Source organism: Cibotium barometz, chromosome 42, assembly GCF_041138505.1.
Source record: "Cibotium barometz isolate CiBa-2024 chromosome 42, ASM4113850v1, whole genome shotgun sequence".
Classification (NCBI taxonomy): Eukaryota; Viridiplantae; Streptophyta; class Polypodiopsida; order Cyatheales; family Cibotiaceae; genus Cibotium; species Cibotium barometz.
Genome location: NC_141087.1, coordinates 45,275,542 through 45,301,438, shown reverse-complemented (window position 1 = coordinate 45,301,438; position 25,897 = coordinate 45,275,542). Strand labels below are relative to the sequence as shown.

General features: G+C 45.9%; 1 protein-coding gene across 1 annotated transcript in view; it reads right to left on the bottom strand.

Moving 5' to 3' along the window:
- Nucleotides 1-25,522, bottom strand: part of LOC147614539 (putative oxidoreductase C215.11c) — a 38,551-nt gene extending 13,029 nt beyond the window's left edge. Inside the window, exon 1 of the mRNA XM_086781087.1 lies at nucleotides 25,086-25,522. Within this exon, the coding sequence (XP_086637213.1) occupies nucleotides 25,086-25,449 (364 nt within the window). The 5' untranslated portion in view covers nucleotides 25,450-25,522. The remainder of the gene's footprint in view (nucleotides 1-25,085) is intronic.
- Nucleotides 25,523-25,897: the final 375 nt, after the last annotated feature.

Here is a 25,897-nt window from a genome sequence, read left to right as displayed (position 1 = left end):
GGCGACTTTCCCTTTCTCTCGGGCTGCCCTTATCTCGGGCATAACTTCTTTCATGTGGGCAAGTTGCGAGAGTGTGAGGTCATCTCCAAGAAATATTCCCGTTTGCTTGAGTGTAGGACGTCTCTTCAAGAAGTCCTTCTTGGCTTCCATGGAGGGGAAACGAATGATAAGTGCTCTCTCCTTAGAAGAAGATTCGCCACTACCTTCCCTCTTCTTTCCCACTCTCCATGCCTTTGTGTGCGTGGCTTCAATGCCCATCATAGAGAAGAGCTCCTTGGTTTCCCCTTCCGCATTATCACGGTCTTTTAGACCGGACACTCGTACATGTAAGGCCCGGGTCTTCCTCCTTTGCTCCTCTTCAAGGGTCATGTTGATGATGGTGGGAGTGGGGATGGGTGGCGATTCTTTACCTTTCCCTTTCTTGGCGACCTCGATCCATTTCTCGGCCTCGTCCATCTTCTTTTGTGTCTTTGTGATCACCTCCACCCATGAAGATGTCTTCTCTTTATGTTGCTCCTCCTCCTCTCGAATGATCCTCATTTGTTCCTTGATGGTATTCAGCTCTTCAATCAAGGAGGGCTGAAATTCTCCATCCTCAAGCCTGCTTTTTGAAGTGGCTTCCAACTCCTTTTTGAGGGCTGAGATTTCAGCCGCTTGACTTTAGCATGCAGTTTGGCCTCCACTAGTTCCTCCTTTAAGGCTGAAATCTCAGCCTCTTGCTTGGAAGATCTCTCTTCGAGCTCCTGGATTTTGTCAAATCCCTTCTCGAGTTTGGAGAGGCGGTTTATGATTGCGGTAACGGAAGAGTCAACCATCTTTTGTTTTCTTTGATAATTGTGCCGAGCTTGTCTTCTACCTTCACGAGCTCCTCTTTAAACCCGGTCTTGGCCATGACTTTTTGCAGAACTTCCCACAGCCAATGGACTGAAAATTAATCCATGACAGCAGCACGAAACAGCAGCAAAACAACAGGGAGGGGGGGTCAAGTCATGCAGGGGAAAGGGAAAGAGAGGAGATTCAGCAGAGAGAGAGAGTTATGTTGCTGCCTTGGGGGCCTGACTAAGGGTCGGTGGGGAAAGGGCGCGACTAAGGGTGGGTGGGGAAAGGGCGCGGAACAGAACAGAACAGAACGGCGCGGGGGGGGGGGGGGGGGGGGGGATAGCGAAGAGGGGAAAGGGCGCGGAACAGAACAGAACAGAACAGAACGGCGCGGGGGGGGGGGGGGTGGGCGCAGGCGGAATAGCGAAGAGAGAGAGAAAGGGGGGGGCGCAGGCAGGCGGAATAGCGAAGAGAGAGAGAAAGGGGGTGGGCGCAGGCAGGTAGCGAAGAGAAAGGGCGCAGAACAGAACAGAACAGAACAGCGGGGGGGGGGGGGGGGGCGCAGGCAGGTAGCGGGAGGGGTGGGCGCAGGCGGAATAGCGAGGTGAGAGAGAGAGAGAGAGAGAGAGAGAGAGAGAGAGAAAGAAAGCAAGCTGTATTAACGTCTACTAAGGGTGGGTGGGGAAAGGGCGCGGAACAGAACAGAACAGAACAGCGCGGGGGGAATAGCGAAGAGGGGAAAGAGAGAGAGAGAGAGAGAGAATGTAACAATGCTCTAGAGCGAAATGATTATATATATACCTAGATGAATCCAAGAACATGCCCAAATTCACCTTACAAGAAAGTGCAATTTATAACCTCATGGTAGTCATCCACAAGACAATAAACCATCAAGTCCATCGTGCAAAGTATAGGCTAGATACTAAGACATCCCCACTAATGTCATCAGTGCCCAATAGTGGGTGTAAAGCGAAATGATTGCACGACTCAATGAGTATTGTATTGATTGATAATTTGAAGTACACGAAGTACATGCTTTTATAGGTTGCAAACCTTATCTTTTGACTCACATAACATATGGGGACATGACACATAGCACACAATTATCTTATCTAGATAAGACATACAGAACACAAGAGACTCCGAAATACCCAACATGCAAAAAGATAGAGATGATCGTTATGAGTGGGTGGATCATGTTAGCTTCAGCTTTTGTAAAGGCAAAACTCACAGAGGTCGACTTTTAGCCCACGCATCAAGCATGCATGCTTTCATGTGTATGTACCAAAAAAAAGGAAGCTAATATCCAAACTAACAAGGCACCCAACTTTCGGCATTCTTTTTTAGCATAAAAGCCACTTATGGCTACAGATGCCTTAAATAACCCATTGCACATGCGTTTAACGCACAAAACTGAATGAAGATGTGCAAAAGAGAGAGAGAGAGAGAGAGAGAGAGGGGGAGAGATGGAGAGGACACAGTATTGGGTCCCAAATACCCTCTGTAGGGTCCCCCACCACGGATGGTGCATTTGCTTTATTAGAATGATGTAAATCTGAAAAGAAAATACAGAAACTTGACCTTTCTTGGCTGAGAAATCTCTACCCTTGACCTACAGTCCTCCACCCTTTTGCTTTAGCAACTTCTTGGTTGTCCTAGCCCTTGTATGCTTGAGCACTTGGTGAATTGTGAGATAACACAAAGGATTATGGGCCTCCCATTTATACTACCTATAAACAGCAGTCGGCCAGTTCTTATTCCAGGCGGCCAGCATAAATTATGTCCACGACTGTAAAATCAGCATTAAATGCTGAATAAATCACATAAAATATGCGCATCATATCCCTTGATGGCTGGACACTAGGCGCCTGAAAACAAGGGGCTGGGCACTATTTTGCAATCAGTTTGGGGGCTAGGCAGCCTGTATGGGCTGCCCCATACTTGCCCTACAGCCATGTAAATGCTGCATGAACTGTCCGCTGCCCCTGGCATGCCCCTAGGGCTGTCCTACAGCCCTTCCATGGCTGGTGGATTCAGCCAAGGCCTTCCTGGCCCTCATGGGGGTGGTTTCACACTAGCCCCATGCCCACACTAAGACTTGGGGTAGCCCTATGGGCTGGCCCCTATTCCTAAAAGCAAACCCTAACTATCTACACAATGATCTCGCATCCGATACCATACCAAATACACAGAATCACTGACATCATTCCAGAGGGAGACTCACAGCGCGGGCTGGCACTGTTTCATGTGCAGGACAGTGCAAACCTGACCTTGGACTCCTGTGGAGGACAATGCACACCTGACCTCGGAGAATTGGGATGGATCCCTGGCTGACTCGTCTTGGACTGGGCTCACATGGGACCAGTTTACCATCCCAGGTCCTGCACCTTCTGTACAGATATGTCGACGTGGCATCCAAGTGCGGGATGCACGTGACATCCCCTTCTGCTTAACTTGACGGAAGCTGCATAGCCTCCAAATAATCCGTCAATAACGTTGCATAGTCTTTGAAAAAGTCTTTGTCAAGCCATACCGCTTCGTGGGTCCCTCGGTCCTAAAACTTCGTGAGGAACTGTCTTTGTCTTCGCCCTGAGCCATGCTTGAAACGGTGCAAAAGGATTTGTTCTAGAACCATAACTTCTGCTTCATCAATAATATATGGTTCCGCCTCGTCTTTGACTTCTGAAGGGATAGGACCTGCATATGGCTTTAACCAATTGACGTGAAACACATCGTGCATAGTCCAACTTGGAGATAGCTTTAACTGCATAGACATCTCATTAATCTTCTTCTTGATGGGAAAAGGTCCGAAGCTCCTGAAAGACAACTTTGGGCATCGCTTGCCCACCTGTTTCAACCTTTGCTTCATAATCCGAAGATAAACCCAATCCCCTTCCGAAAACTTCATATCCCTTCTGTCTTTATTAACCTGTCGAGTGTAGGCCTCTTGCAATTTAGCCAATCTGTCTTTTACTGACTCTAAAATCTCCTGGTAAGACTCCGTCACTCTGTTCGCTTCAAGTACTGAAGACGAGGTCGTGGTCAACAACGACGACTGGAAAGGTCTTTCAAACGCTGCCTCATATTGAGTCCTGCCAATAGCTGAAGAAAAAGAATCATTCAAAACAGCTTGAACTAAAGACAAATAAGATTCCCACTTACCTTGCTGATCGTGGACATAACACTTCAGCACATCAGAGGCCAACTGGTTGTATATCTCTGTCTGGCCGTTCGTCTGTGGGTGGAATGCACTGGAAAAATTCAATTTAGTACCAAAGTTATCAAACAATGCCCTCCAAAAATGACTGGTAAATTTCCGGAAAAAAAAAATGACTGGTAAACTTAGCATTTCGGTCTGACACTATGATCCTAGGAATCCCGCCAATTGGGTACCAATGCCGAATGAACAACCGGGCAATATCCTCAGCGGTCACATTGGCCCTGCAAGGAATAAGTATTAACAAATTTGCTAAATCTATCAACAATAGTTAAGCACTGCATATTACGCTTACTCGGACTGGGAGGCAGATTCGTGACAACGTCCGAATTGGCAAGGACTGTAACAACCCTATCTTCTTTCCACGAGGAGCTTTCACCTTTTGACAAATATCACAAAGTTGTACATATGTAAACACATCTCGCCTCATCTTCGGCCAATAATATTGCCGTTCTAATTTCTCCAGAGTTGAATTCATGCCCCTATGACCACCTGTATTGGCGTCATGGGCATCATGGAGAAGAGCTGCCCTAAACGACTTCATGACACACAGTCGGCCTTTGTAGAAAAGCCAACCATCGCGTATCAGAAAGTGACATGGTCCTGTGGCATCCAATGCCTGTTCCCACTGTGTACCGAATTCCTCAGAATCCGCGTACGTGTGCTTCATGTCATCTAGTCTTGTACCAACAAGATTGAGTCTAGTGGTCTAAATCGAAGTCACTTATCCCTCCCTGCTCAAAGCATCGGCCACTGGATTGGCCTTTCCTGGAAGGTACTCAATCATACCACTGAATTGCTAGAATATCTGACTCCAACGCTGTTGTCGATCACTCCACTGTGCATTCGCATTGTCTAAATCCAACGTAATGCCTGATGGTCAGTGCAAATATTAAAGTCACGGCCATAAAGAAAATGTTTCCAATGTTTCAAGACCTGTATAATTGCTAGGAGTTCACGATCGTAGACTGAGTAATTTTTCTCTGCGAGCAGTAACTTACGAGACATGTAAGCTACTGGATGACCATTATGTTGTAACACACCTCTAATTGCAATGTTACTCGCATCAATGATCACCTGCAATGGCTCATCCCACGAGACAAGTGTGCTAAACAAGGCGCTTCTGACAAAGCCACCTTGAGGTTCTTGAATGCCTCCAACGCGCGTGCAGTCATTCGAATCTTTTGCCTTCTTGTCTTCACACCCTTTGGCAGATCGGTGAGATCCGCCGAGAGATCAGAAAACTTGTCTATATGGGTGGAGTATGCCTGGCATATACCCACAAAGGATCTAATGTCATAGGCTGTCTGGAGGTAATTCCCAATTGACAATCACGGCTACTTTAGCCGGATCAAGTCGAATGCCTTCTGCACTAATTATGTATCCCAAGTAATGCACCTAGAACTGATAAAATTCTGTCTTCTTTTCATTGACGTAGAGCTCGTTGCTTTCCAACAACTTAAGGACTTTCTCCACATCAATGTCATTCTGCTCAACCGTAGCTAAAATACCAGTATGTCGTCCAAAAATATAAACACACACTTTCCAATCAAATCCCGGAAAACACGCATCATCATGCAGTTAAATGTAGCTAGGGCGTTCGTCAAGCCAAATGGCATGACCACAAATTCATAGTAGGCCCGTTCCGTATGGAAGGCTGTCTTGGAGATGTCCCTCTCCACAATCCTCACCTGGTGGTACCCACTCTTTAAATCAAGTTTCGAGAACACCTTTGCTCCATTCAGCCTCTCGAGAATATAATCACTTCGAGGCATCAGGAATCTGCTCTTGATAGTCAGCTTGTTGAGTGCACGATAATCGACACACAAACGGGGAGACCCATCTTTCTTCTTGACAAATAAGATCGGTGCTGCAAACGGCGACACGCTGGGGCGAAATCGCACACTGTGCGCCTTTCCTGATTGCTCGCTTAGCTTGCAAGTGGCTTATGAGCGGAAAGTTCAAAATTATTGGCTCACACTTAATGGTCACTAGGGCGTTTGACACATTCCGATTAATCTGGAACGTGTGCTTGTCCCACTTGACATCTGGAAGAAACTTGTGAAACCATTGAATACGCAAAATTATGTCTCCTCCTACAAGCGGGGAAACCATAAAATCACGCATAAATTCTATGTCCTAAATAACTAATTTAGCACCTAGAGCTTCATACTTGACGCTCGTTGTCATGCCTGTGCTAAAACCCTCAACTTGTTTGTCCAACGAAGTCAAGTCAAAACGCACACACCTAGCAGCCTATTTCGTGACCACATCCTCCGTGCTACCGCTGTCAAACAAGACGACGACTCTCTGACCACCTATGTAGCCAAAAGACTTGAGCAATTCGTTGCGCTCATACTCCTGGTCATGGATGCCCTTCTGCTTATATTTTAGTTCCCAGCTAATAATTGCTCCAACTGAGGCACCGGGCTTTGAAGAACTAGGCGCAGCCACTGGGGTCTGTGTGGGAGTTTAGCTCACCACGGAAGCTGTGGAGGCAGCAACAGTGGGCTTTGGAGGCTTCTTTGGACACTCCAAAGGAGTATATCCTTTTGTATGACAAAAGAAACATCTACTCTTCTCCTTGTACTGAGAAAGCTCCTCAGCACTCAACTTGCCACCTATCTTGACTGCCTTCGCTTTTTGGTCTGGAGTAAGCTTAGACGCATTGTTCGAGTTCTTGGAACCAGAGGCTCCCGGGCTCTGTCCTAGGGAAGACCCCGTTTGGTTCTGGCTTTTGCTCCCCAAGGCAGTAGCCTTGGGAGAAGCCGACTAGGAAGTCTTGGGCTTACCACCATTATGCTTCATTTTTGCACTCTGTGCAAGTGAGAGTGTGACTTCGAAGATGGCTGGCCTAAACATACGCACCTCCCACTGGATTTACGTGTCAAGGCCATACAAAAATTACCCTTTCTTGTCCGTATCAAATAAGCCTAATTGCAGACATAAAGTTGAAATTCTATTGGCAAACTAAAGGATTGGTTGCGCATTCTGACGCACTCCCCTGAACTAGTGGGGCGGTAGAAACCGCTGCTTGAGGTCGCGGACAAACTCGTCCCACACATAAGTTGCCATACCTAATCTGGTGTGGATATGAGCCCAGTGAGTCCACCAAGAAATGCCCTCACCTTCCAAGTACCAACTAGCTAAGATCACTCTGTCAGTATTTGTCTTTCTAATTGCAGCAAAGTAAGCTTCAAACTGATGCAACCATGAATAAAGAGTTGTGGGGTCAAGTTTACCATTATACTTACTGAAATTCATTTTCTCGAGAAAATGATTCGAGGACGCCACCGATGTGAATCTCGCGTCCAAAGCTGCTAGGTAACGCTCGTGTTCCACGCATCGCATGGCTTAGTCTTTACGTTGTCGGATCTCCAATGCACGCATCTACAACTCAAGCAAAGAGCTTGGTTGCGGTCGTGACCCTGCGAGAGGGTCCCTGTGTCGAGGATCTGGAATATGGAATACGAAAGGAGAGGGAGGAGGAGATGGAAAACGCGACGCTGGAGAACGGGTACGTTCTTCCAGAGCCTCAATCTGCGCCTTCTACTCTTCCAACTTGGTCGTCTGGTCTATGATTGCTCGCATCATCTGCTGGAACATCTCTGCAACACTCAAGCCTGGTGCCCTAACTAGGCTACCTGGTGCACTTTGGTCCCATGGTTCGTGGTCTCTCTCATCGTCGCAGCTCGCCATAGCAAGAAAACGCACTTCCTTTTCGGAGCACAATCTGACCATCCACTATGTGTGTGGGAGACGTTCGGAGGTTTCCGGAGGCTGAAAACCAATCGTCCTTCAAGGGACGAGAGTCACTCCGAAAGGGGTAGTCCACCGGCGTCTGAAAACCAACCACACGAGCGAGAAAAATTTATGGTTTCTTTGCTGAATCTTTGCACTTGAAGTAGGCTATGATACCACTGTAACATGCGGAAGCTTCGGGGGAGATCGGTAACTTCAATGCTCAGAAATCAGCACACTTTTCACGACAAAATTAACGCACAAAACTAAATGAAGATGTGCAAAAAATAGAGAGAGAGAGAGAGAAGAGAGAGAGGACACAGTATTGGGTCCCAAATACCCTCTGTAGAGCCCCCACCACGGATGGTGTATTTGCTTTATTAGAATGATGTAAATCTGAAAAGAAAATACATAAACTTGACCTTTCTTGGCTGAGAAATCTCTGCCCTTGACCTGCAGTCCTCCAGCCCTTTGCTTTAGCAACTTCTTGGTTGTCCTAGCCCTTGTATGCCTGAGCACTTGGTGAATTGTGAGATAACACAAAGGCTTATGGGCCTCCCATTTATACTACCTATAAACAGCAGTCGGCCAGTTCTTATTGCAGGCGGCCACCATAAATTATGTCCACGACTGTAAAATCAGCATTAAATGCTGAATAAATCACATAAAATCTGCATATCATTTCCCTTGATGGCTGGACACTAGGCGCCTAAAAACCCCTGGGCACTGTTTTGCAATCAGTTTGGGGGCTGGCAGCCTGTATGGGCTGCCCCATACTTGCCCTACAGCCATATAAGTGTTGCATGAACTGTCGGCTGCCCCTGGCATGCCCCTAGTGTAACATGCGGAAGCTCTGGAGTCTTTTTCCGCCCTAAACACTACTGGAAAACAGCTGATGCAAAACGCGATATATATATATATATATATATATATAGAGAGAGAGAGAGAGAGAGAGAGAGAGAGAGAGAGAGATGTGCTGGAAATTCAGTATATTGCTATAGTACAAAAAGGTACTCTTACACACAGCCCTAGGTTGCCTTGAATAAAAGGTGAATCACACCCAAAATTATCCCCCTATGGGACTCCTACTGACCCAAACCCCTAGAGGGTTGAATGCTAGAACTATGAGCATCTTGGCCTATTTATAGGCCTTTGGCATGCTTGGGGGAACTAGCTGACTGCTGGTCGGCCAGCAGTCTTGCCCCCTTTAATCCATAAATTTCAACGCTACCCTCTGGTTGGCCAGCCGCCCACCTTCTGTAAGCAGTCGACTGTCCCTTTTCCCTGGTTCAGCTTCGGCCGACAACGCATCCTTCCGTTTCCTGGCTCCAATCCAATCATTTACCTTATCTACTCTCCTTGCTCCAGCTTTTGGTTCTTATCTGTTTTTTTCTGGATGCCTTCCTCTGGACTAGCCCTGAGAAGGTACATGGCATTGATCATGCACATGGCATCCCCCTCTGCTAAACTTGATGACGAGAATCCAACCTGCTCTTGGATGACTGTCATCATCCCAATCCTTTCCCGAAGTCCCTCTGTCATCCATCCATCCTTGCAAACCTCCTGGGAGCTCTTCCCGATTCTGTGCTCCTTGCCTTGAGCTTCGCATCCGTGTACTTTCCTGTACCTTGGACCTGTACACCATCATATGGGACTGAATCAATGTTTAGCTTTGCTGAGCCTGATGCTCTGATACCAATGTAACATGCAGAAGCTCTGGGAGTCTTCTTTCAGCCCTAAACACTACTGGAAAACATCTGATGCAAAACGCAGATATAGAGAGAGAGTAGAGAGAGAGAGAGAGAGAGAGAGAGAGAGAGAGATGTGTTGGAAATTCAGTATATTGCTATAATACAAAAAGGTACTCTTAAACACAGCCCTAGGCTGCCTTGAATAAAAGGTGAATCACACCCAAAACTATCCCCCTATGGGACTCCTACTGACCCAAACCCCTAGAGGGTTGAATGCTAGTACTATGAGCATCTTGGCCTATTTATAGGCCTTTGGCATGCTTGTGGGAACTGGCTGACTGCTGGTCGGCCAGCAATCTTGCCCCCTTTAATCCATAAATTTCAACGCTGCCCTCTGGTTGGCCAGCCGCCCACCTTCTGTAAGCAGCCGACTGTCCCTTTTCCTTGGTTCAGCTTCAGCCAACAACGCATCCTTCCGTTTCCTGGCTCCAGTTCAATCATTTACCTTATCTGCTCTCCTTGCTCCAACTTTTGGTTCTTATCTGTTTTTTTCTAGATGCCTTCCTCTGGACTAGCCCTGCGAAGGTACATGGCATTGATCATGCACATGAAACCTAGGGCTGTCCTACAGCCCTTCCATGGTTGGTGGGTTCAGCCAGGGCCTTCTTGGCCCTCATGGGGGTGGTTTCACACTATCCCCATGCCCACACTAAGACTTGGGGTAGCCCTATGAGCTGGCCCCTATTCCTAAAAGCAAACCCTAACTATCTACACAATGATCTGGCATCCGGTACCATACCAGATACACTGAATCACTGACATCATTCCAGAGGGAGACTCACAGCGCGGACTAGCACTATTTCATGTGCAGGACAATGCACACCTGACCTTGGACTCCTGTGCAAGACAATGCACACCTGACCTCGGACGACTGAGATGGATCCCTGGCTGACTCGTCCCACACTGGGCTCACAGGGGACCAGTTTACCATCCTAGGTCCTGCACCTTCTGTACAGATATGTCGACGTGGCACCCAAGTGCGGGATGCACGTGACAGAAAATGTTTTGAAACAGCTTGTGGTGAGTGATCAATGGATTAATTGGCCCACCTCTCGTTCAGTTAACAAGCAGAGCATGCTACAATAATGTGATTCATGATGCATTTTGGGCTGATGTGGTCCATCTTAATGTTGTTGTGAAGCCCATCATTCACATGTTAAGGATTGCGGACAACATGCAAACTTGCATTAGCAAGGTTTACGAGGGCATGGATAAGATGATAGAGCACATTAGAGAGGCGGAGCCTAATGAGCGAAGGCAAGAGGAATTGAGAGCACTTTCCCAAACTCGAAGGATAACTATCATTCACCCTTGCATGCAACTGGTTTTGTGCTAGATCCAGAGTTCCAGGGGTGCGGCCAACAAACTAGACTGATGAGGAGGTCGTAGATGGCCATTGGCTAAGAGAAAGTATTGGGAAAATTGGTGCCAGATCCTTCCGAAGGAGGTCTATGATTCTATTAAAGATCAACTATCAATTTATAGAATGTAATTGCCCCCATAGGGCTGAAGCCTGAGCACAATCTTGACACACACTTAAAACTATTGATACTATTAAACAAGATGAAATGGCACAAAAACAAATGAGATAGCAATATATATTTCTGAGCTTACTTGTGGAATGTCAGATGATCATTGGAATACTGAGATTATGACTTGTATAATGCTGAATGATCATTGGAATACCGAGATTATGGCTTACGTAATGCGGAATGATCATTGGAATACTTATGACTTGTGTCATGTTGCTAGCATATACATAGCCTAGGAAATCAGCTTATTCTAGTTGTTGGCCTCCCGGACATTACTTGGGCGGCATGGCATTGTAAATATGAAGTTTGTTTTTAAGTCATTTTGACTAATGAGAAAACATATAATCCCATTATCACAATTGAGTCTAGCCTTGTGCTCTTGTGGTGATGCTTGCTTGTATAATTTGCTTATATATATATATATATATATATATATATATATATATATATATATATATATATATATATATATATATATATATATATATATACCTAGATAAATCCAAGAACATGCCCAAATTCACCTTATAAGAAAGTGCAATTTATAACCTCATGGTAGTTATCCACAAGACAGTAAACCATCAACTCCATCATGCACAGTATGGACTAGATACTACGACATCCCCACTAACGTCATCAGTGTCCAATAGTGGGTGTAGAACTTGGTATCAACATATGCTCCCACACGCACACACCCCTTGTGCACACACATACATAAGAGCATACATTCATACAAAGGTCTGTGTACTAAGTTTCTGTCAGAGCTCCGAAGATACAGGGCAGACTCAGCCATAATGAAGCCTAGCACTAAGCATCATAACAAATAGAAAGAATTATTACAACAAAAAGGTAGTTAATAGGACATATGCACCACTAAAGATAGAAAGAATTAACACACTATCAACTGGCTGCAACTTGGAGGAAAACTTCACAATCTGAAATTTGCGTGTCCACTAATACAGCTTAAAGATATACCTACATGAATCCAGGAACATGCCCAAATTCACCTTATAACAAATGAGATAGCAATGCTGAAATTTAAATGGCACTACAATAGGGCCAGAAACGGCCAACCCCCCTTGTAATATGTTTGTATTCTCAAGGATTTCTCAAGATACAAGCTTCATGGGCATCACATGCCAGATTTCCAATGACATCCATGCAATGAAAACATTTGCAAACATGTTTTGTCAAAGTAGAGGTTGATTCCACAGCCTTTGTCGCGAAGATCCTCACTTCCAATCCCCAGTGTCTTGTCACAAACAGCTATGCTCCACTGGAATCCATGCACAAGCATGTGTATGCCAAGCCGATGTTAGAAGTCATCTCCTGTCTATTTTTATACACCAGGGCCATTGTTGTGGGTGTGCTCGCCCTTATGAGGTGTTTTCTCATTTTTCCCCACTCTCCGTATTTTTCCCCTATTTTTTCCTATTTTTCTGTGGCTTGGGAGGCAGCCCTAAGATGGCAGGAGGACCCAGTAGCTGGCCGACTGATGGTACTGGTCCACGACTCCATATGTGAGATGGCCGACTGCTGACAGCTGGCCGACTAGCTGTATTTGCTGGTCGTGGAGGTTCAGGGCCAGTCGGCTGCCTTTAGCACAGGCCGACTGGGTATTTGGGGCCATATAAAATGGCCCCATGGCCCCCACTCCATTTAGTAGTATTCTCGCGATCTTCTTGTGTATATAGAGCAGAGTTACACGCCTCTATCTCTCTCTCTCTCTCTCTTGTGCTGTGATTTTCTGCACTGCGTTTTGCTCGTGTTCCCAGATCTGGTCATCATCTCCGCTGCGTATTCTGACATGGTATCAGAGCCTAGGCTCTAGATAGTTCTTGGGATTTGTGTGAGCAAGAGGGGGACTGTTGTGTTGCTGATTGGTGGACTGTTTGGGACTGTTCGGGAAGAGGAGAAGCAAGAGGACGGCGGGCTGATTTGCTGGACAGCCACTTGCAGGTGTTAGTTCTTCTTTGTTCCCCCCCACCCACCCTTTTCAGAGTACATCCCCGCAATGGCATATCTGTTTGAGATGGCCGAGAGGCATGTGAAGATCCCGACACTCCCCACGTTCTCGGTGGACCGTCAGTTGGACGGGAACAACTACGACATATGGAAGGTTATCATGGAATCTGTTCTGGAGTCTTACAACCTCGCTGATTTCGTCGTTGTTGGGGTTCCACGGCCGGAAGTAGAAGAAGGGGAGTTACCGTCGATCCGAAAGGATCGGGAGGCTCAGACACAGATGTGGGATCGTGTCAACGCCAGGGTCCGTTCGTTTATCTTTCTCAACTGCGCACCGCAGGTAATCAATCATGTAAAGCATATGACGCTTATGGCAGCATTTGGCCTCTCTTTACAACAGGGTATCACCATGAAGAGGATTTCCTTGGAAGTACAGATGCGGGTTATGAGCCCTGCAAAGTCGTCGACGATGCGAGAGCATATTAACAAGCTGCAGGCTCTTCAACAGGAAGTTCTTTAGGCTGGGAAGGAGATATCGTCAGAGGACATGGCCATAACGTTGATGTCACACTTGCCCTCTCAGTACTCAGCATTTTACTGGTCTTTGATTACCAGTGGCAGGCTTAGCTACCATCCCGTGGGAGGAGCTTGTGCCCATGGTCTTGGACCAGGAGGAACGATTCACGAACCCTCCTCAGGGTGGAGGGTCGGAGGCCTTAACTGGCCAACGGTCGAAAGGCCGTAACACGGGCAAAGGGAAGGCTTCGTCGGAGAAGTCTTCTGAGAAGAAGTCCGTTATTGACCGCGAGAAACTAAAGGCAGAGAGGACCTGTAATGATTGTGGCGAGAAAGGCCACTATTGGAGGCATTGTCCCAAGCGGAGGACCGAGAAGGGTGAAGATTCCTCGGCAGCAATCATGAAGACTCCGGCTTTTGTGCACCTGGAGGTGGTGGACACCGATGTTTCATTTTCTTCAGGCAAGGAGGAGATTGGAGGACTCTCCGCAACGGATACTCGGGAGTGGATTCTAGATAGTGGTGCTTCCAAGCACATGACTCCTTCCCGTTCCGGTTTACAGGATCTCTACAGGCTTTCTGGTCACATTCTTACTGAGGATACATCCACTATCCCAGTTCACAGTAAGGGCAGGATGGAGATAGTTCCCGATGGCAGAGAGGGAAAGCATTCCTCCCAGGTGTTGTATGTTCCGTCACTTGGTTTTCATCTGTTGCCAGTGCATCAGGTTTGCAAGACTGGCGTACGGGTGGAGTTTGATGAGCACTTTGTTGCTCTCCGGGACAAAGCAACAGGCCAGGTAGTTTGGGAAGGCGGAGTGGAGAATGGAGTTTACAAGCTTTCAGCACTCTCTCTCCCAAGTCCTCAGGTTTGTGATGAGTGGCAGTCTGGTAATGGCCACTTAAGTGTGGATACGCTGCAGGTGCAGGCTTTTCGGGACCAGATGGTGGATAGCTTGCCAGTAGATGGCAGCAGTTGACAGGAACTCTCCAGTACTGATGTTGGTAGTTCTTGTGTTCGTCAGTCAGAGGAAACTGGACAGGTAACTTATGCTCTGATGTCTCGTAGTATTCGGGACAAAGAACCTCCAGTAGATGAGGATGTTCTTTCCACGAGGACCTTTCGGAAAGCCAGGCAGGTGGCAGTTGATGACTTGCAGAAGGAGGTGGTTTCTCCAGGCTTTGTGGTTCCGGATTCAGAGGGAGTGGTTGACAGGTTTCAGAAGGCCTTGCGTGGTCTTCATCACGTTTCCAGGACTTGTTTTTGCACCGTAACAGGTGTTGATCCTTGTGAGCAGTGTGATGCATCTTTGACTCAGAAGCAGAATGGTTCATTGATCTGGTTGATGGACACCAGATTGGACGGGAGCTTCCTGATCAGGCAGTTAGTTCTTATCTCTCATTAAAAGGGGTTGCAGAGACTCTTGGATGCTTTTGCAGACTTTTTGCGGCGAGAGGAATCTCACACTGAATCTGGGTAAAGCCAAGATTAGGATCTTTAACACTTCCTAGCAGGTTGCATTCAGACAAACTTTCACATACAAAGGTGACGTAGTTGAGATAGTCACATCAAACCTCTACCTTGGAGTGACTTTCCCGGGTCCTATCTTCACCATGCGACCATAATCACCAGAAACGTTTCGGGGTTTTTGACGTTTCGGGGCAAAACGTTTTGTCTTTCAGCTAAGAAACGCGGAGGTTTCGTAGTTTTTTCTATACAAATACAATAAAATGGTTTAGAACTTGTAGTTTGTAGAATTATTTGTAGGCCTGCCTAGTGCTAGCTAGGCACTTAAAATATGGTTGAAGCTTAGGCAATTGTGGTCACAATTGGGCAATTGGGGAGTTGTGGAATTGTGACTCATGAGAAATTGGCGATTTATGAGAAATTGGGCAATTGAGAATTTGGGGAATTGGGAATATTGGGGAATTTGTGAGAAATTGGGGGAGAGAGGAGGAGGAGGAGGAGGAGGAGGAGGAGAAGAAGAGGTGACTGCAAATCGCGTGAGAGAGAGAGAGAGAGAGAGAGAGAGAGAGAGAGAGGATGTTTGGGCTGCAAGTCGCGCGCGGAGAGAGAGAGAGAGAGAGAGAGAGAGAGAGCCCAACATTATAAAAAAATTACTTAAGACAAAAATTTAAAAAAAAGCATGGTTGCATATGACTCTTTGGGAGGCAGGATTGCGTAGCCTGTGGTTTCTGCGACATGCGAAGGATCATGGACTCTTGTACACAGGAGGGGGATTGATTGATGGAGTCCGACTCCACGGTTGGAGTGACTCAGTTTGGGAAGGAGATCCGGACACGAGGAGATCTACTTCAGGCCCAGGAGCAGTTATACGTAGCAGTACGAGGCAGTCATCTTTTGCCTTGTCGATGACAGAGGCAGAGTACCAGGCTGTTTGTGATGCTGTTTGTGAGATAGTGAGGATGCAGAGGTTGCATTGCAGGATTGGGGTTCCACTGGAGGAACCCATGGTCATCCAGAGGCACTTTGTTCGTGAACAGATCGTTGCTGATGACATCTTGCTAGAGTTCTGTTCGACGGAGGACAGTACGGTGGACCTCTTCACGAAGTCGCTATCTCAAGATTTGCTCAGGCGGCACCCCAGCTCCCTGTGGTTGGTTTCACAGCCAGGAGCTGAGAGGGGATGTTAGAAGTCATCTCCTGTCTATTTTTATACACTAGGGCCTTTGTTGTGGGTGTGCCCGCCCTTATGAGGTGTTTTCTCATTTTTCCCTACTCTCCGTATTTTTCCCCTATTTTTTCCTATTTTTGTGGCTTGGGAGGCAGCCCTGAGATGGCAGGAGGACCCAGTAGCTAGCCAACTGATGGTACTGGTCCACGACTCCATATGTGAGATGGCCGACTGCTAACAGCTGGACGACTGGCTGTATTTGCTGGTCATGGAGGTTCAAGGTCAGTCGGCTGCCTTTAGCACAGGCCGACTCAATATTTGGGGCCATATAAAAAGGCCCCATGTGTCACTAGCCTGGACATTTCCCAGTCTCAAAAGGGGTCTGTGGACTCCAGGATGTTTAAATATTTGGAAAGTACAAGCTTTGGGAATGGGAGATTATCCTAGAATACAAAGGACCACACTCCTAAAATTTAGAAGAGTTGCTATTTTTGGCCCGACTTCGATGGAAATTTTGTTCGCGTCATTACATCTGGAATTGAGCGAATACCAAGAGTTGGCAAAGTGCCTATGACAGAATGTCTACTAGTTGGGATATTTTTAGAGATAATGTTTATGGAAGGACCCATCTCTCAGATTGGAACATGTGGCAAGAAAGTGGACCAAAGTGAGACAAGTGGCCTGACACTTGTTAGAAAATGGATCAAAGTGAGACAAGTGGCCTCACACTTGTCACTTCAGCTATTGTGTGGCTCTCCACTTGTCATTGTAGCCTTCTCTTGCCATTTTAGCTCATGGGAGGCCCAAATCTATAAATTGGAGCCCTCTCTCTTCATTAATAGAGGCTCTCTTGCTCCACACTAGCCTCTACCACCGTTACAGGCTGCCCTAATGATGGCTACTCTCTTTCTCTCTCTCTTGAAGGCTGCCTATGAAGAATACCGGCTGTTGGGGACTGTTTTGAAGGCTTCCATCACGAAGAAATAGTGAAGGCAAGGGTATTTAATCATTTATTATGATTTCTAGCCATTGTACTTGTTGCACCAGCATTTGTACTTGTTGTACCTGCTGTACCAGCCACTGTACCTGATGTACCAGCCATTGTATCGGCTGTACCAGCATTTGTACTTGCTATACCGGCTGTACCAGCCACCATACCAGCTGTACCAGCCACTGAACTTGCTGTACCAACCATTGTACTTGCTGTACCGACTGAATGGAGAGTTGTACTTGCTGTACCAGCTCTATTGCATGAAGACCCGTGGTTTTTGGGGAAGAATCAGTACCCACACGGAGGTATATGGATTATATTGTTGGCTCGGCATTTCTGCAGCCTATGTTCCGGCTTGGTAGCCTTGTGTTGGGCTGTGTTACGGCATTTGTATGTGGATAATCCGGCATCTCCCGTGGGGAGAATAAGGCCCTCAAAGCTTGTACATGATATTATTCTCCTTGGGTAATAAAATACTCCAAGGGGGGGGGGGGGGGGGTCGGCCCATTCCGGCCTCTATGCGGTGTCACACGTGCAAGCTCCATTTTCAGCATTTGTGGATGTTTTGTCCAGCTTTATGTTTTATGCAAAGTGATGATGGATATGTGTTAAGACTGTGGCCATGTTTAAATGTTTTAATATGCATTGATGGTATCAACAAGTGTGTCAAAGGCCCTAGTCCCCCGAGCACCCGCCGCGAGTTTCATTGGTATCAGAGCATAGGCTTTCTTGGAATCGGAGGCTTCCTTCTATCAATAAGGAAGAGAAAAGATCTCAAGTGGGGACCACACTTACCATCATTGCTGTTAAGCATGGCCAGCCGCTTCATAGCTTATGAAGCAAGAGCATGAGCAGTAGACAACATGTTGATCTAAGGATTTATGAATTCACATAATTTTATCGTGGAAGTGTGAAGTTGGCTTTATGTGCACATGTTTAGCACTCTTTCTATATGGATATTGTGGATTATATTATCAAGCTTACAGGCAAGCTATATGGAGATATATCTAAGGATATCTTAAGGATATGGTGACGAGATATTTCTTTTGGCTTCATGACCAACCTGGCAAAGAAAAGCTAAGTATACTTTGAGTTTGCAAAGTTGGTGCTTTGGCTATTTACTATGAAGTGTTTTTGATGTTCACTAACCCTTGTATAACTATGCAAGGAGAAAGGTGTTGTTGTCTGCCTTGAGATGGTTTCAGGGAAACATTGTTTATGGCTCCCTTTAATGGAATGAATTCTTTTCATGGCTCCCTTTATTGGGATGGATTATATCCATGGAGATTTCTTTCCTGGACGAGATTTATAAAGATATTGGGCTTCACAAGCAATTTCTATGGACGAATCTGTCCGAGTTTATAGAGAAGAAATCTTTGGATATCTCATGGATATGATGCTTTTATGGATAAAGTCCACCTCTACTCCAAGGTGTGTGGATAGCACGGAGTATGTGGTAAGAGTTATGGTATATAAGGATTATGGTATACAGGTCTATGGATTCCTGGACTTCTTTTCTACGGATTTGGATCCATCCTCAGGTTTATGGATTATGTTTATGGCTCCCTTTTACTGGGATGGATTATTCTTTTTGGCTTCCTTTATTTGGGATGCATTGGACTTATGAAACTCATGATTCACATACCTTGTGTAGTGTTCTCTTGTCCTACGTCCTCTCTTGAAGATTGTTTCTACCATGTGAGGGTGGAACAATAGAGAGCAGATGGAAGGGAACATGGGCACTTCAAAGGGTATTGACAAGCAATAACATACCCTGTGTAGTGTTCTCTTGTCCTACGTGCTCTCTTGAAGATTGTTTCTCTACCATGTGTGGGTGGAACAATAGAGAGCAGATGGAAGGGAACATAGGCACTTGAGAGGGTAGTGTGAGTTGGTGGCCGAAATGCCTACAAACTATTGGTGGCCGAAATGCCTATAAACTATGTGTAGTAAAAATGCTTATGGAACACCAGGTTATCTATGCCTACGAGTGATTGTTTTATCTTGTTACTTGAACCCACCTCTCATCCAAGGTGTGTGGTCAGAGTACCAACACGGAGTGCAAGTGGTAAAGTGGACATGACGGGACTTATGTCTATGCCAAGGGTCATGTGGACCGATGTCTTGTTGGCAGGAGACTTATTTTCTCTCGCCCATTTACTTGGGACATGGATTATGATATCTGGACGTATGGGACTGTTTTGTCTCGCCCATTTACTTGGGACATGGATTATGATATCTGGACTTATGGGACTATTTTGTCTCACCCATTTACTTGGGACATGGATTATGATATCTGGACTTATGGGACTGATTTGTCTCGCCCATTTATCTTGGGACATGGATTATGATATCTGGACTTATGGGACTGATTTGTCTCGCCCATTTATCTTGGGACATGATTATGATATCTGGACTTATGGGACTGTTTTTGTCTCGCCCATTTATCTTGGGACATGATTTTGATATTGGTATTATGGAGACTTATTTAGTCTCGCCCATTTCTTTGGGACATGGATTCTTCAGTTATATTGGATTTTTGAGACTGTCTCGTCTCGCCCAATCGATGGGACATGATTATATCTTGAATATATGGCTTAAAGCTTAAAGTTGCGGACAACTTTTAAGAAGCTGGGGAGGATGTCACTAGCCTGGACATTTCCAGGTCTGAAAGGGGTCTGTGGACTCCAAGATGTTTAAATATTTGGAAAGTACAAGCTTTGGGAATGGGGGATTATCCTAGAATACAAAGAACCACACTCCTAAAATTTAGGAGAGTTGCTATTTTTGGCCCGACTCCGATGGAAATTCTGTTCGCGTCATTACATCTGGAATTGAGCAGATACCAAGAGTTGGCAAAGTGCCTATGACAAAATGTCTACTAGTTGGGATATTTTTAGAGATAAAGTTTATGGAAGGACCCATCTCTCAGATTGGGACATGTGGCAAGAAAGTGGACCAAAGTGAGACAAGTGGCCTGACACTTGTTAGAAAATGGACCAAAGTGAGACAAGTGGCCTCACACTTGTCACTTCAGCTATTGTGTGGCTCTCCACTTGTCATTGTAGCCTTCTCTTGCCATTTTAGCTCATGGGAGGCCTAAATCTATAAATTGGAGCCCTCTCTCTTCATTAATAGAGGCTCTCTTGTTGCACACTAGCCTCTACCACCGTTACAGGCTGCCCTAATGATGGCTACTCTCTTTCTCTCTCTCTTGAAGGCTGCCTATGAAGAATACCGGCTGTTGGGGACTGTTTTGAAGGCTTCCATCGCGAAGAAATACTGAAGGCAAGGGTATTTAATCATTTATTATGATTTCTAGCCATTGTACTTGTTGCACCAGCATTTGTACTTGCTGTACCTGCTGTACCAGCCATCATACCAGCTGTACCAGCCACTGTACCTGCTGTACCAGCCACCGTATCGGCTGTACCAGCATTTGTACTTGCTATACCGGCTGTACCAACCACCATACCAGCTGTACCAGCCACTGAACTTGCTGTACCAACCACTGTACTTGCTGTACCAGCCATTGTACCTATTGTACCAGCTGAATGGAAAGTTGTACTTGCTGTACCAACTCTATTGCATGAAGACCCGTGGCTTTTGGGGAAGAATCAGTACCCACACGGAGTTATATGGATTATATTGTTGGCTCGGCATTTCTACAGCCTATGTTCCGGCTTGGTAGCCTTGTGTTGGGCTGTGTTATGGCATTTGTATGTGGATAATCCGGCATCTCCCGTGGGGAGAGTAAGGCCCTCAAAGCTTGTACATGATATTATTCTCCTTCGGTAATAAAATACTCCAAGGGGGGGGTCGGCCCATTCCGGCCTCTATGCGGTGTCACACGTGCAAGCTCCATTTTCAGCATTTGTGGATGTTTTGTCCACCTTTATGTTTTATGCAAAGTGATGATGGATATGTGTTAAGACTGTGGCCATGTTTAAATGTTTTAATATGCATTGATGGTATCAACAAGTGTGTCAAAGGTCCTAGTCCCCCGGGCACCCGCCGCGAGTTTCACCATGGCCCCCACTCCATTTAGTAGTATTCTCGGGATCTTCTTGTGTATATAGAGCAGAGTTACACGCCTCTATCTCTCTCTCTCTCTTGTGCTGTGATTTTCTGCATTGCGTTTTGCTCGTGTTCCCAGATCTGGTCATCATCTCCGCTGCGTATTCTAACAACCGAGCCATAGAAGGCCTTAATGGTTAAGCATGCGGATGTAGAGTAGGTAGAGAGAAATCATTTTCAACATGTAGATATCCATGAAATGGCAGTGTAGAAGGACTCCCAACGGTTCGGCAGCAATGAGGGATCCATTTGTCGGTTGTTCCAGGAGCTAGAGAGGCAAGAGAGCAAGCAAAAATGCAAGTTCTTGGACTAGTTTTGCCACTTTCCTTATGCACACTAGAAGTTGGTGTCCACTTCTGAGAAAGAGAGAGAGAGAGAGAGAGGGCGGGAGAGAGAGTTGAGGTTTCCAAATTTATAATGGCTGGCCACTGGTCAACCTCATCATAGGCCACACCTCTCCCATAAGTGCTTGTCCACACCTATTAATAATTTCGGTGCCTATTTACTAGCCTAACCGACCGGAGTGCCCAAACTCCCTTATAAGCTGTCCGCTGATACATTAACGAAGTGTGAACGAAAGTCACTTATAACTTGTCCGCCCACACTTAAATGAGGTGTGGACCTACAAAACACAAAATTTAAACATAACTCTTGAATGAAGAATTAGAGGCACACCTACCAGCTGTCCACAAGCTAGGTCAGAATTCCAAGCATGCAAGTATACTGTGTATAAGAATGTATTGGTTAATCTCCCTTTCGTTTAGCTGGTAGCACGCAATCATTCGAACGTAGATATTACATCTCCAAGCCAACCGAAATACCGTAATCTAAACATGGGCATGGAACAAAATCCCCAGCCTCTCGTATCCAGCCTACCCTGGTGTAGACATTAGTCTCCTACCATGAGGTGCCTCCCACGAGGTGTCATGTCCACACTCTGGAGCCCACCCATAGGTTCGGAAGCGTAGAGAATGCCCAACTAGTGACATAGAAGCAAGCAAGGAAGATTTGTTTCAATAGATGCGCAAGAGACAGATGTAATGTGGGTGTTGCCTTACGGTGGGAGAATTATGGAGCAGGTACTCCTCAGCTTCATCATCTTGCCATTCGTATTTTGAACCACGGAGCTAGATCCTCTCCTATTGACTAATTTAAGCCACATTGCCTCAAAGAAGCCGAACCAACTTGCTATAAAAAGAACATGTGATTTGGTTTATGTCTGCAAATCTGCGCTACTTAGTCTGCTCTACAGTCCAGAGGCCGAGGGTTTCGTTGATTCCCACTCTTCTTCAGATTTAGATGATGATGTAATGCAAATGAGGCATGGACTATGATGATGAGATTAGGAGCTCTTCCAAAGCATTTGATGATGATTTAGTTGCTAATCTTGACATTTGATATGTTGTACTCCATCTTTTAGTTTTCTGTCATTTGACATTTGGGATTTGCTCATGCGCATTGCATTTATCTTTGTAGCTCTTGCGCAGTGGCCTCTCCTTGTATTGTTTGAAGTTTCACAAGTTGATTGTGAAATCTAGATTCTCAATCTATTTCTATTTTTCTTGAGTACTCAAGTCTCGTGATCAATGGCTATGTATAATGTATCATATTTGTCATATTTTAAATGAAAGATCAATAACTTGTGTGTGTGTGTGTATGGGTGTGTTGACATGGCGTTCCTATTCCCGTTCTCGTTCCCTAATCCCTACATGCCGTTCTCGTTCCCATTCTCGTTAATTGACTATACTCCACATGCAAAGTCCCTAGAGTCGAATACCACCATACACACCCATCAAGCGTAAGTACGAAGTAGTGTCCTCAAGTCCACGTTTAAGGAGCTCCCCCAACCACACACCGCCCCCATGCACACACACATAAGGGCATACATTCATACAAAGGTCTATGTACTTAGTATCTATCAGAGCTCCAGAGATACAAGGCAAAGTCAGCCATAATGAAGCCTAACACTAAGAATTATAACAAATAGAAAGAATTATTACAACAAAAAGGTAGTTGATAGGACATATGCACCACTAAAGATAGAAAGAAATAACACAATATCAACTGGCTACAACTTGGACGAAAACTTCACAATGTGAAATTTGCATGTCCACTAATACAGCATAAAGATATACCTAGATGAATCCAAGAACATGCCCAAATTCCCCTTATAAGAAAGGACATTGAGCTGGATGGGGCCTCCTTGGCCCCTAGGGTGGCCCACAGGGCTACCCTTCTTGTAGGCAAGGCCCCTAAGGCCTTTTGGGTTGGCCATCGTGACTGCCAAAAAATGTATGCTACAAGACCTTCTAAACCTATGACTGGTGTTCCTAGCAGAGCCCAATACACCTCTACACTGCTCCATGTGCGGGACTTGCACACCTAACCAAGACCATGTACGAGACTTGTAGACATGACCTTGGACGCTTAGAGTGGAACTCTGGCTAACTCGTCCTAGACTAGGACTCACAAGGGACCAATTACCACTCTAGGTCCTCCACCTGTTGTATACATATGTCCACATGGCATCCAAGTGCAAGATGCAAGTGACACTATGTACCACGAGTGAGGTGTGCCGCAAACCACCCCTACTGTAACGCACTAGCTTGATAGCCTGCATGCTTCTCACTCTCTCTTCTATATCTCTTTTCTCATAGCTCATCTATATCATACAAATTGACACAAGTATCATCCAAGAAGCCATAGAAACACAGAAAGTGATCATATATATATACCTAAATGAATCCAAGAACATGCCCAAATTCACCTTATAAGAATGTGCAATTTATAACCTCATGGTAGTCATCCACAAGACAATAAACCACCAACTCCATCATGCATAGTATGGATTGAATACTACGACATCCCCACTAACATCATCAGTGCCCAATAGTGGGTGTAGAACTTGGTATCAATATATATAGAAAGTGATCAGAGTTGCACCCGCCCATGTTTCAAGCATAATCTTCCATCTACAAACATGTTACTTTCCTTTAGTACTTCAACAAACATTATGGATTATGCCTACCTATTTGAAATACCTTTCATGAAAAGCTTACAACTTTCACCACCACATATCGAAAGCTAAAAAGGTAATCATTTCACAAAGCACACCTACCATGCAGCCTCCAATCAACACTTACAATCCCATGTGCAGCTTCTTGGCTACAAATGTCAACGATTGGACCCTTTGTAGCCAACGATTGGACCCCACAAAGCCCTAGCCATTGCGTATTAGAACTGTTTGAAATATCCTGGGCAACCTAGTGGGATAAGGATATCAAGAAACAATAATGCATTATCATTTGCACCTCCAAGGTTTAGTAGGGTGGACTAGTGTACTAAAGACACCTTCTAGCTGTGTAGATATTGCATGTGATGGGCATTGGTGCTGTTTTTATCCTCTCGAAGTAGTACTAATATCACTTAACTTCCACCACCCATTAGAGTATAAATGCTAGCCAGCTTGTAGACATCCGTGGCAAAGGCCATTTCCATCTATGTTGCTCCTACACAATGGCCAAATGACACCCCCTGAAAACTTGTGTAATGAGGTGCTTACCCTGTTGCGCCATACATGTATGCAGCCTTCCCCAAAAGCTTTCGAGAATGGTTTCTCTGTGTGCAAGGCCTTAATGGCACGGCATCTGCTATGCACATGCTAGGGATTATATGTTGCAGCTTCTACGCAAGGGACTTCACACAGCTAACAGAACACAGCGGGGAAATACAGGAATGAGAAACCCTAAACCGCAGAAGAAAAGGTGAGAGAATTAAACTTTAAATCCTAAAAACCTAAAGGATACTGAGATACCCTACACCCTAGAGGAATGTGCAAACCTGCGGCTGCACCGACCCTCTGCGCGAACTGCGAAGTGCCGGCGTTGTCAGCGCGGCCGGGGATGTAGTTAGCCGGTTCTGCAACGGGCTCAGCGGCGGAAGCGAGCGAGGACAGGGCACGGAGGCAGAAGAGGCGTCTCTGCTGCTGTGGTGGGTGGAGGGCGGGAGGCAAGGTGGCCGGGCGGGGTAGCCACGAAGGGGCTCGCAGGAATAAAGCTCGCGTCACAGCCATCTCCTTCTCCTTCTTCCTGTCCTTCGAGTGTGCTGTGAAGCTCCGAGCAACGCAGCAGGAGGAGGCGGAACAGCTCTGAGTACCACCACCACTAATATGCACAAACCCTGCTACGGTTGCCAGAGCTGCCATTAGCTCTATCACCCAAGGGTTTTACTTAGGGTTCCTATCTGAATGTACTTACATTTTTTAACATCCAATTTCAAAGGGACCATATTAATTAACTTGCGAATCTTTTATCACAGCTCCTAGAATTTTTAACTTTGTGCACAAGTAACGTGTCATCATATGAAAATGTGGTCCCCCTTGCTCAGGCAGAAGGAAAAAAGTAGGTTTTCTGGAGGCCAAAAGGTTAGACTAGACTGGTGCATGTAGATCTTTTTGTTTTCTATTGAACCGCTGAATTATTTCCTAACTTGTGCCTACCCCGAATTCTCTCTCTCTCTCTCTCTCTCTCTCTCTCTCTCTCTCTCTCTCTCTCTCTACCCCGATGCCACCATCGATCTCCTCCTCATCCTCAGCTCTGCTCTATTGGAAATGTAGGTCACCCTAATCATGTTCCTATTGCCTCACGAAATGC